Source organism: Harpegnathos saltator, unplaced genomic scaffold, assembly GCF_003227715.2.
Source record: "Harpegnathos saltator strain DR-91 unplaced genomic scaffold, Hsal_v8.6 scaffold774, whole genome shotgun sequence".
In the NCBI taxonomy this organism is placed as follows: Eukaryota; Metazoa; Arthropoda; class Insecta; order Hymenoptera; family Formicidae; genus Harpegnathos; species Harpegnathos saltator.
Window position 1 is genome coordinate 948470 of NW_020230620.1, and position 11950 is coordinate 960419.

An 11950-nucleotide genomic window follows, 5' to 3' on the forward strand; every position below is an offset into this window, starting at 1 on the left:
TGTTTGGCTGAACGCGGAGGAATCGTCGTGATTCATGCATTTCGTCAATGACGAGCCGCCGCGCCGTGACGTAATCATCATTACGGCCGTTGTTTTCTTCTGTCGACTGGACGGCGGGGTGATATTATATTCGCGAAGAGATATTTTCGAAAGATAACGCGTAAATTACTCGTCTCTCTTTCTCTTTCTCTCTCTCTCTTTCTATCTCTCTCTCTCTCTCTCTCTCTCTCTCTCTCTCTCTCTCTCTCTCTCTCTCTCTCTCTCTCTCTCTCTCTCTCTCTCTCTCTCTCTTTCTCTCTTCCTCTGTCTATTCACAGTCTGAAGCAAGTCGGCGAAATCATCAGTCGGATTACTATTTGCTTTGATATTTTTCTCAACATTCGGATTAGACGTCTTCGATATTTGCTCGGTGTGATTGTATCTCGTGGCTACCGACAGTAATGAGGAATTGCTAAATTGTAAGCTAAATTCGGCATGTATGTACGACTGTAAATCTGAAAAAAGAAAAAAACAAACCAAACTGTATGAAGTGTATGAACTCGATGAAAAATTGGGTTCGTTTAATTCGACTTGAGATTATTTTCGACTAATATCTCTCTCTCTCTCTCTCTCTCTCTCTCTCTCTCTCTCTCTCTCTCTCGTTCTCTCTCGCAATCACTCTCTCATTCAAATCACGCCGGAGGCGAAGTCGTCAGTATACAATCATTCGCGCGATTTTTCACGGGCGTTGGTCGAGCGGACTCGTCATCGCGCGCGTTTTACACCACATACATACGTACATACACACACACACACACACACACACACACACACACACATATATATACATATACATATATATATATATATATATATACTGGAAAATATGCTCAATCAAGCATCTCTTCATCGAGAGTTCTACTAGTCTGCGTTCCAGAGAGGGATTTATTCCCATAAATACAATACAATATAATCATCGGGGGTGGTGTTGGTGGTGTTGGTGGTGGTGGTGGTGGTGGTGATGGTAGTAGTGGTGGTCGGGCGGCGGTGGTTGTTTGCACGGGCCTCAGTAGGCCCGCAGTCGTACCTCCATCTCGGCGTCCTGACGGTGCGGCAGGTGAGACTCGATGGTGGCGGCGGTGGCACCGGTGGCGGCCGCGCCGCTCACGTGCCGGCTGTGATGGCCATGGTGATGGTGGTGGCTGTGGTGATCGTGGTGATAATGATTGAGATGAGGCGGTTGCGCGGCGCCGCTCCGGTAAGCCCGTTGCTTCTCCTCGAAGTCGCGCAATCGTTGATTGTAACGTTCGAGCTGTTCGCGTAGCAACGCGTCCTCCTCGGCGGCGCGTTCCTCGTCGTACTCGAGGCAGCCGACGCCGTCCAAGCGCTCCAGGTCGATCCAGCCGCGCCACCTCACGCACACGCCGTTCATGATCAGGTGCGAGCGTAGGTGTACCTGAAACAGGCAACATCGCCGGGTAATGCGATTATCCGTCGTATCGTCGAAAGACGTCGGGAGAAAGACAGCCGAGGAACCTGACCGCGCGTTGACACCGCGTGAACGACGATCTAAGGATCTGCGAGTTACGCAGAGAAGAACATCATTCTCTACTTGCTGAGAAACGCGATTTGCTTTTCTTCCTTCAAGCAATAGTCATCTCCGACAAAGGATATTTTCCTGTTAATAGTCTTAAGACACGCTCACCCATGGAATTTTAAATAATTTCATTATCGCATGCATTCAAGAGAAGAATCGAGTTTATACTCTTGAAATTTCTTGGATGACTCTCCTCTCTCTCTGTATAAAAAAAAAAAGGGTCCAACGTGTCTCGTCCTGCTCGTGATCGCCTGCCTCGCGGTTTGCGACCTCGCGATGCTTCTTTTTTCCGAAATTCGCCGGCGCGGCGGCGGCGCGCCGCGGCCGGCGAGAATCGTAGGAAGGACTCCATTATGAGCCACGAGCCGCAAGTTTCAATCACGTCCTGCTCGTTCTCTCTCCCTCCGTCGGGGCCGACAACAACGCTTCTTATTCCCGCGCGGAACGATTACGCAGATTGGAAGGTACGAGAGGGCCTTCGCGGTCCACCTCGAGACGGACGGGGGAGATGAAATTGAGAGGTGAAGCCGCGCGCGCTCGCAGCCCTCGTAAGAAATCAATTACGAGCGAAAGTAACTCTCTCGCTCGATGACTCGCTCCATCCTCCAGCCGTAAAACGCCGGCGTACAATATGCTATTATCTCGCGCATCTCGGCTCGTCGCAATCTTTATACAAACTGGGGAAATCTTTTCGAATGCGTCCCGACATTATCTAATCGAGTCTCAATACCTGACGAAACTGAAGCGGTTTAGCCGTTTTGTCAAAATAAGATGTATATAAAAAGTATATATATTTTATTATATACAGGGTGCTAAATTTCAAACGTAACAGGTAAAAGATCTCGAAAATTATGAAAGATATTAAAAAAAGCTAAAACACGTGTTCCATGATTTCGAAGGAGAAAGAGAATGGCATTATCAGTTTTTTATTTGGAGGACGTTTTCAAGGTCAGTTGAAGGTCAACTTAATTTTTTAAAATAGAAAGTCCAATTTTTTATTATATCTTCTTTTTCTATCAATTAATTTTAAGAACTTTTGTCTGAAACATTCTTTTATTCGCCTAATATTTTTTGAAATATTTAAGGAAAACTTGGTAACTTTTTCAACATTTAACTTACAATATCTCGCCAACTATTCGTCGAAAGAAAAAATAGTATTAGTCTTCTTTACTTTATTTACTATCAAGAATATATTACTATAATAGTGCCCTAATTTTTGTTGATTTAATAATTTTGAAATTCTCAAAGGTCGATAAGTTATAAGATGTATAAAATTAAAATAAACGTTAAAATAAAATATATATGAAATTGTTAAAATAAGATATATATACATGGTATGATAATATAATAGTATATAATATAATATAATAATATAATAGTATAGTATTATATTTTGTAATATATATATATATATATATTACAAAATATTTTTTTTTCATAACAAGATATGTTGAAGAGCCCCGCCGACGGAGAGACGAATCGACGTTACATCTTGTTACATTCTTTCACGTCGCAGCTTACAGCTGCGTCGCCGACGACAATGCGCGCCGCGGGACGCATTTTTATGCGATAATAATCGAGCCGCGGGGTGCGACGGGGATGGGTAACGAGGTCTTAAACGCCTCGATAATCGAATCGCTCGCGGCCACTGTCCCCCAAAGAGCTCGATCGTCGTTGGACCGACCTGCTGCGACGAGGAAACGCGCCTCTTGCCTCTTTCAGCAACACCGTATCGTTGAAACACCATCGTTCCCTATTTTCCTCCGAAATGCCAAATAACGACCATCAAAATAAAGAAATAAATTTCCACGTCCAGGCAGACGCGTGACGCGCTCGATTACAATCCGAGCGCGTTATTTCAACACGCGCATGTAATTAGCGTGTAATTGGCTGAAGCTTTCTCAGTGGCTGAACGTGAAAATAGCACACGCTCGGATTTGCAACGTATGACGCATGACGAGAGAGAGAGAGAGACAGAGAGAGAGAGAGAGAGAAAGAGAGAGAGAGAGAGAGAGCTGCTCACCCGTGGATGAGAGGCGGAAAGTTTCGCTCTCGTGCAATCTTATACATATTAATGCGCCTCCAGGTAAAACGGAATCATCGCGTGCGGAATCTTACACGGGCTGCATATTAACGCGCGAGTCGCGATAACGTCGGGAAATACGTCGGCCGACGCGACGACATGTCACGTGCATGCGAGGACTCTCGTCCTTGCAGTATTTCCTCGTAATATCCGCGCACACGAGCTCGACGCGCTATCTGTTTTTACCTATTCCAGTAGATTTCTCATCGAAACTTACTGTCCAGTTGTCTTTGTTGTATCCACGTGTCTGGATATCGTCGAATCAGATCCACACCTGACGAGTTTTGTCGCTCCGCTGACGTCGCTCCGCGAGATGAATCGTCGAGACGTATATATTGCGAGAGCGAGAGAACGCTGATAAAAAGGTCGACTGAGAGAGAGAGAGAGAGAGAGAGAGAGAGAGAGAGAGAGAGAGAGAGAGAGAGAGAGAGAGAGGGAGAGAGAGAGAGAGAGAGGAAAACGGACGGACTACATACGACTTCTCGTCATTAGTCATCGTCATCGTTCGTCTCCCTCCTCGTTCTCACGACGAGGAAAGAACAACAGCAGAACAGACATTTGTTTTTCTCCTTCTTCCGCTTTCGCGCACGGGCGTGACCGGCCATTATTATTATTACTGCCGTCGCACAATATCGCCCGGCGACATTTCAGGTGGTAACCCTTTCTCTGATTTGCATCTCGGCGAGAGAGCGCCGGCTGGAGAAGAGAGAGAAAAAAGAAAAAGGGCGAAGCGGGGAAAAGAGGAAAGCGAAACGAGCAGCGAGAGAGAGGAGTCGCGCGCGGGGGGAAGAGGGGTGCGACGGGCGTGCGCGCGCGACTCTAAATCGCAAACGGGACGAACGACGCGACGCGACCGGCTATTTTCACGGGTCCTTTTGTTTTTCGGTAGGCGTCGCCGCGCGGCGCCTTTTTGCGCTCGGTCCGGGCCCGTCCACTGCGCTGGTCCCTCCAGGAGTGCGCTCCGGCACATTCGTCAACGATATCCCGACAGAAAGGACGCGAGCGGGCGAGCGAACGAGGGGCATACGGTCAGCATGGCGCGTCTTTGTCCCCTTGCCCCGTTCCCCCCTCGGCGACCATTCCCATCCTTCTCTCGTGGGGTCCAGTTTTGCGCGTTGATTTTTTCACGACGAGAGACCGAGGTGCGTCGCCTAACAAAGTCGGACGGTAAATTTTCATTTTCTCTTCCTCGAGAATGATCAGCAGCCTCAGAAGAGAGAGAGAGAGAGAGAGAGAGAGAGAGAGAGAGAGAGAGAGAGAGAGGGGGGGGAGGAGAGAAGAGGATCCGTTTGCGAAGGAAATCGTCGTTGGCCGTCGGGACTCGGGTCGGCAGCGCGGCGCTCAGGATGGTCATCGCAGATGGCAAACGGCAACTTCGGACTTTGGAAGAATCGAGAAAGCTCGGCCGTCGAAAATCGAGCGGGAGGAGATCGAAGGAAGATCTCCGCGAGAATAATGGCCGAATCTCCCGCGCGATCGCGCGAGGGGTTAAACGGCGCCGACCGTTATCGGCACGCGCTCCTCTCTCTCTCTTAGCATCGCGCGTTCTCTATCTGCCTCGCGAATCTCTCCCTTAATTATTGCGTCGCGACGGGGCACATCAGACGGCACAATGCGCCGGCACGGGCACGTGCGCGCCGCTCTTTCATTCCCGCTCGCTTATTGTCCATTAAAACAAAGAAGAAGAAGAAAAAGAAGCGGAGGAGGCCGCGCGGCTCGTCCTGGCCGAAAACAACGCGCGCGCCACGCTTCGCGCTCGTACGCGCGGAATCCTCCTAATGAATCGCTTCCGATCCGTCTCGTGCTGCTCTAACGAGGAGACACGTCCGACGGAGAAAGAGGCTGCAAGTACCGAGTCCCTTTTTCCAAGCCGCGCTGAATGTACTTTACGAGAAATGGGAACCGTGTTAAGCGAATATTGCCTTCACAGACTTCTATGCATAAGCTGAAGACTGAGAACTTTCGTTGGTTTTCAAGTACAAAGGCCATCGCACACAAAATGCATGGGACACAAACGTAACATAACGTAAGCGTAAGAAAGATATACAGCACCTACACAAATGGACAATAGCATAAAGCTTGACCAATGAGAACTGAGGGACAATAATTATATTATTCAAGAATATACTTTTAACCTAATTCTTAATGATGATATGTCAAATTTGAAATTTGTGGGTAGCCAGGAGAAGTTGCCGAGAGACTGCTTAATCTCGTTAATAATAATGGACACGGATGATTATATGTATATTGCGGTAATATATATCTGGCGTTTGGTTGGATGTGCACAGATATGCTCAATGCATAGAAATTTCGTTCTTATGGAATTTTTCGTTTGCCATGCACATGTTATGCTATGTTATGCAAATCAATATGGCTACTCCATGCTAGATGCTCATTGGTCGAGATGGTCTTATGCTACGTATATGCGGTTATGCATATGCATATTTTGTGCGCGATGGCCTTAAAAGTGACCCTTGTGTGAAACATAAAATCGTGCGCACATGCGCATTGCAAGCTCCCGAAAGGAATGTGACTGCACCCCGTATGGGCATTTTTACTCCGGAAAATATTAATATTTATGCAATATTTAATATCTATGAGAACATTGAATGTGTCATTGAATGCGACATTGCAAGCGGAAATATTAAATATTATTAATATTACATATAAACATAAATTTCCTTTCGGGACCTTGCAATGCGCATACGCGAAATTTTAATACATACTTTTAGGGGACGTGTTAAAGAGACTAATCATTATATCAGTCTAGTGTATAATATAGATAGAAGTCTGCGCGCGATTAGTTTCCCGCAGTTGTGCAGATCAAACGAACAAACGCAGAGGCGAGCAAGAACCAGAGTGCCGCGCTCGAGCCGAAAGATACGCCCGCTTTTTCTTCCTTTCGAAAGCTTTTCACACGGATGGCAAATCATTTTTTTTTTATCGGACTTTGGGGGCTCGAATGACAGTTCTCAGAGGCTTTCTCACTTGCCTCTGCATTCGTCCGTTGAGAAACAAAACTATTTCAAGAATTTGTCTCAAGGCGCTATATTTTCAGAAAAGAACCCCAGATTATATATCGTTTTAAATATTACAGCTGAACTCTCGAGAAAGCCGTGGATAGAACCAATGCCAAGGCGACACTGGAGGCGCAGGTCAGATTGAAGATCTTGCGAACAGGAGAGAAGAACAAAAAACACGACGGAGGCTGCGAAGAAGATCTCCGGGACTGTTCGCTCGCCCTTTGCGAGACTCCGCAAGGGCGGAGATTTACGAGCCATTATACACCGAACGACTGACGCGGGGAAATCGAAGCATCTGGCTCTAGCGGCGATTGACGGATTTTGAGAGCGTTAATTGCCGTCGCGCTCTAACAGGAGCGGACTCTTTTAAGCGGGAAGCACATACTTTTGCAGAACTTTTGCATAATAATGCAGAATGCATAAGCAAACGAACCAATCAGAGCTTTTAATTTCCATCCCCACTCTTCGCTCCGAGGATCTAGCAGAGATGTTTGGAAAACATAATACAGAAAGTGTCGAAAAGTTCATAAGGACGAATTTTTTCATGATTAAGTTAGTCACAGGAGAGAAGTGTCGCGCACGCATTATTCTCTTTACTGTACTCCTAATTCGAATTTCTCAGATTGACGATAATATTACGGTGCTTATTTTCTCAATACAAAGTGTGCGCGTTTATGCGTTATGCATTATGTGTTAAGTAAAGCGAGAAGCACACGCTTTTGCATAAAGGCATAATACACAACGCATAAGAACCAATCAGAGTTTTTGATTTCCAGCATGGCGATAGAAATAAAGATTCTAATTGATTGATTTCTTTGCGCATTATGTATTATGCCTTTTGTGCAAGAGTGTGTGCTCCCCGCTTTACTCTCCCAGGCGATTCGACAATTTCGACAACTCGACAAACAATGACAGGGCCAGAAAGGCTGACGTTTACACGTCGGAGATATCTCGCCTCTGCCGATTCTCAGCAAGATTTCTGTGTGTCCTGTCAAGTTTGTCGTTAAATTTTGCGTTATTAAGACAAGACTGGCCTCCTGGCGCGCAAATAATCCGCACATAATGACTGTCACTTATCACCAATCACGCGGAATAATCACGACGACGTTCACTTTTTGCCAATGATACAGGCGTTAACGCGCGACGATGGCGCGAGAGGCCGACTGTCTCAGTTTGCAATTTCTGAAGTTAGTTAGTTGCGTTTTTGGAGCTGTGACGCAAATGGGTTAAAGCTCGAGAAAATTGAAGAGATGTTGAAGTTACCCTGAGAATAGAGTACTCGGTATTTAAGATAAGATAATAGCATAGCGAAATAATTATAGCCGGGAGAAGCCGTCTCTGCGGTAAGAGTGCCACTGGTAAAATAAACCTAACCTGTAAAGTTTGCATAACCTTTGCGCGCGCTGCTGTTTTTTAAATAGATATATTAGGTTTTTCAAACGAATATCGTCGGCGCCGTACGTTTGACGGGATTAATCCATTCTTCTATCACAGTGCACGCTCGCGCGTCGAGAGGACGATTACTTTGCAACAGTTACGATCAGGGAGGGTGTATCGGATAATGCAGAACAACGCCCGATGCCGCGGAGCGGCATTCCCGTAAAGAGCGGGCGCATTTTGCAAAATGGCGTCGCGACGACGTCGACACTATCGATCGCGATGGCGAGGCCGAGGCGTCGGTCGGCACTGCGGCGCCCGGCGTATCAAATGCCGTTGACGTGCTTCACTCTTCAACTGAACCTCCATTGCACTTGTATTCTCCTAAAGAATTCCGTCTAATAGAGGCAAATTCTGACCGGCCATTCAATCGTCGATCGACTCGCATCAACTCAGAATTGCCAACGCGAAAAATGAAAGAAAAATTCACTGCTAAAATAAGTAAGACAAATTTCACTTTCTCTCTTTGTGATCTCCGAATCTAGACCCAATCAAATCCAGATTCAATCTGCTTTATTTTACCAACAGGATGATAAACTTGTCGGACGACGAATCACAATGTTCGAAATTGCTGTTGGCAATCCACTCCATCGACTAATTAAATCGATTAGTTTAACCCTTTAACGCCTGCTGGTAACTATAGTTACCAGAAACGCGGATTTAAGAATCCATAACTTAGTCAAAAGAGGAAATATTTTCGTTTTCTTTGCACCTGCACTGTAAAGGTGAACTCTTCTTCTAAAAATTGGTATATAAATTGTATGTAGATTCGGTATGTAGAGTCTGTTTTTAGCTCAGTTTTAATGATAACATCCAGCGGCCAGTTCACTTTGACAACAAGAAACTGAAGATGACCGAAAACATCAGGAAGTGTTACAACAAGCATATGCCTGTTAAGGAAAACAGTAAAAGACGTTGTCAATTGTGCAGCTCGAAAGGGAAGCAAAGCAGGACAAAAATAATTTGCAAAACCTTTTGTAAAATTCCCCCTCTGCATCTCTGCGATGCTTTATGCAATTCCATTCCGGGCAAATAAAGATCAAGTTCTGAATATGAGTTTTATGTTTCGAGGAATTTTTCCAACCATTAGATATGATGATATAAAATTATTAAAGCTAGAAAAAGAAATTTAACCGATCCAGGCAGATATTTTTCGCTTCTGGCAGTGGTTTCTGCTTGGGAAAGTAATTTTTCGTAGATACAAAATTCTGATATCTTTTTTTTTTTTTGGTTACCACTGCTTGTAGTCTCAATTGAAAAAAACTCAAATTTTATTCTTAAAACACTTGTAAAAAAGTCGGGCGTCAAAGGGTTAGTCGATCTGTCTTCTCCTAAAATTCTCGACCTATATCTCGCTGTTCTCACTCCAATTGTGGATACACACCGAAAGGCCGAAAAGGCGCTCGAGAAAATCTCTCATTTCCTACGAAGATTCGACGCGCCCCAATAACACGGCGTAGTCGCTCGATGAGCGTGAAACACGTAGATAAATCAAGCCGGAGTCTCGGTGATCGTTACGACGAAAACGACGGACTCCCGCGTAGAGGCCTCGGTCCCACGGGCCGGATGTCGGTGTCATTTTGGCGCCATTGTCCGACAAGGGTCGGCCGGTGGATACTAAATTGCAGGCGCGCGCGCAGAAGGTAAACGTTGTTAAGGGTCCGGGGCCCGTGAACAGCCTCTAATTTGCCGGTTCGAGACGATCTAATTGCGATCGTGCGTCCAAGTGGCGTTCCAAGAGCGATTCGGCTTCTCGTTAGCGAAGATCCGCGCCGTGCAAGCCGTGCAAGCCGGTGAGTTTGAACGAATGACGCTCGCGCGATATCGACGATTGCGGCGATTCGCGATATCGACGATCGCGATTTCCGTTTCCGTGATTTTGCCGACGCCGACGATTGTTTCCGTTTTCATCGAGCGTCTACACTTTACAGGTCGCTTTACGATAGTCGCTGCCTGACGGACAACGTGTCTCACGACTCACCTTCCCGTGCTCTTTGTCGAAGTCGCAATCGCAAGGATCGACGGGGTAATTCCCGGACGCTCCGCCGAAGACAAGCTGAAGATTCGTGCCCGTCGCTGCGAACGCAATCTCCGTGTGGCCTTCCCGACAGCCATTTTGAAATCGCACTTGTCGCTCCTCCATCGGCCGGTCTCTGTAGCCCGTGTATCTCACCTTTAACAGAGAAGACGAGAGGGAATGATAATATTTGGCTGAATAACAACACGAGTCGAATCGAGGTCGCAAACCGAGTCGACAAGCGAGATCCAGCAGAAGCGTTGCTTCTGCTGGAACTGCCTCAACTCGAAGCTCGGCTTTACATTTACATCTCGACTCGCTCGAAACTCGCGCAATTCTTGTCCTCAATGATATGCCGCCCTTGAGAAATTTCCTATTGTTCCAGGTCGCCGAGTCACCGCACGACGATAATTAATCAACGTAATAACAACGAAACGGAACGAACGGAACAGGAATGTCAATCGGCCGCGAGCTGTGCGACGCTCGTCGCGATCCTGTCGAAGGATCGCTGGAGAGCTAGTTCGTGGAAAAGACGACGACATTCCTGCGGCATGATTTCGCGTGTTCCAGGTGACGACTCCAGGCGCCTCTCGACTCTCTCGGAGATCCCTCATCGTGTCGAAATTTCTCGCCTCATCGTGCCGAAATTGCGCCGAAATTGACTGCGTCAACCTGAGTCAATAGGTGTGTGTTGAGGACACTCGACGAGATCAATAATCAGCGAGAAGTAACGGCAGAGGACAAGAGCGGGCAAGGTGAATTTCGGAGAACTTTCACAAGAATTGATTCTTGGAACTGGACGTCACTCGGACTTAAATACCTCTTACAACGTGACGAACCGATCTGGACTGACTGTAAGAGCCATGTCATTGATAGTCATCAGTGATTAAATCATACAGTGATGTAATGGAACAACAGTTGAGTCATTAATCGAAACAATCATACGGCACACTATCCTTGCAATCGCGATTTAACTGAGAAGCTCACGCTATTTATTTCGAATTCAATTAAACCGGAATGCCTTCGCGTGAGACACAAGGTTGAAGCAACGACTATTGACCCTGGCGGCTCTTCGATTGCTTTATCCGATTGATTATCCTGCCTCTTTCACTCTGATCACCGTTTCTTCACCTCCCCCCGTTTTCGCGCGCACGTTCCTTCCCCGCGTTTTCTCCTCGGGCTTTTTCCTCGACATTACTCGTCGAGAGTCCTTCGAGGAATTCTGCCTTCGAACTTTCACCTTTCACTCGGGAAGCGGTCGGCGGACGGACTTACCTCGCTCTCCCGGCTCAGTCTCCTGAAGAGCTCGTCACTCTCGAACTTCGCTTTCTGATCCGGAACAACTCGCGGCATCTTGAAGACCAGCCGCGGCGGCCGAGGTTGCTCGTACAGACCCATGCCGTCGAACGGCAATACGCCGACCCCAGCGTGCTCGCTCATTGCGTGCATCATCTTTGCTGCAGGTGCACTGACAACAACGGGCAATGACAACAACTAAAGAGACAACGGAGACGTCTCTTTCCTCCTTCGCCGGCACTTCCTCCGCCTCCGCCTCCGCCTCCGTCTCCTCCTCCTCCACCGCCGCCGCCGCCACCTCCTCCTGGCTTCCTCGTGGACGTCACCAGGTCCACAGGTCTTTCGCGCACTCGGAGGTCGCCCTTCTTCACGGAACAATCGCGAGAGAACTCGTGGGCACACTTCGCGCGAACACGTCAAGATCGAGATTTCCTTGGAGCAAGTGGCCGCTTCGGCGTTCGACCGCTTACTACGACCGGAGGAGGATTCGCGAATCGCGGACGGATGCACTCGCCGAT

The 11950-nt window shown here is 47.3% G+C and overlaps 1 protein-coding gene across 2 annotated transcripts; it reads right to left on the reverse strand.

Moving 5' to 3' along the window:
• Positions 1 to 420: 420 nt before the first annotated feature.
• On the reverse strand, positions 421 to 11941 carry LOC105183216 (protein big brother). 2 transcript variants are annotated; one of them, XM_011141180.3, is made up of 4 exons: positions 11412 to 11941; positions 10101 to 10292; positions 1067 to 1435; positions 421 to 494 (listed from the first exon to the last, which is right to left on the reverse strand). In XM_011141180.3, exons 1-4 carry the CDS (start codon positions 11586 to 11588, stop codon positions 429 to 431), a joined length of 804 nt encoding a protein of 267 aa, XP_011139482.1. In that variant the 5' UTR covers positions 11589 to 11941; the 3' UTR covers positions 421 to 428. The 2 variants fall into 2 exon arrangements, with proteins under 2 accessions (XP_011139482.1, XP_011139483.1); XM_011141181.3 differs by having other exon boundaries at positions 421 to 1435.
• Between the last annotated feature and the right edge of the window lie 9 nt (positions 11942 to 11950).

Bases quoted from the DNA above. Each gene is read 5' to 3' on its own strand.
- LOC105183216 (XM_011141180.3), bottom strand. From the start codon at position 11,588: ATGATGCACGCAATGAGCGAGCACGCTGGGGTCGGCGTATTGCCGTTC. The intron at 10,293-11,411 runs GTAAGTCCGTCC...TCTCTGTTAAAG, and splicing joins GACTGAGCCGGGAGAGCGAG to GTGAGATACACGGGCTACAG. The intron at 495-1,066 runs GTACGACTGCGG...TTCTTTTTTCAG, and splicing joins GTCAGGACGCCGAGATGGAG to ATTTACAGTCGTACATACAT.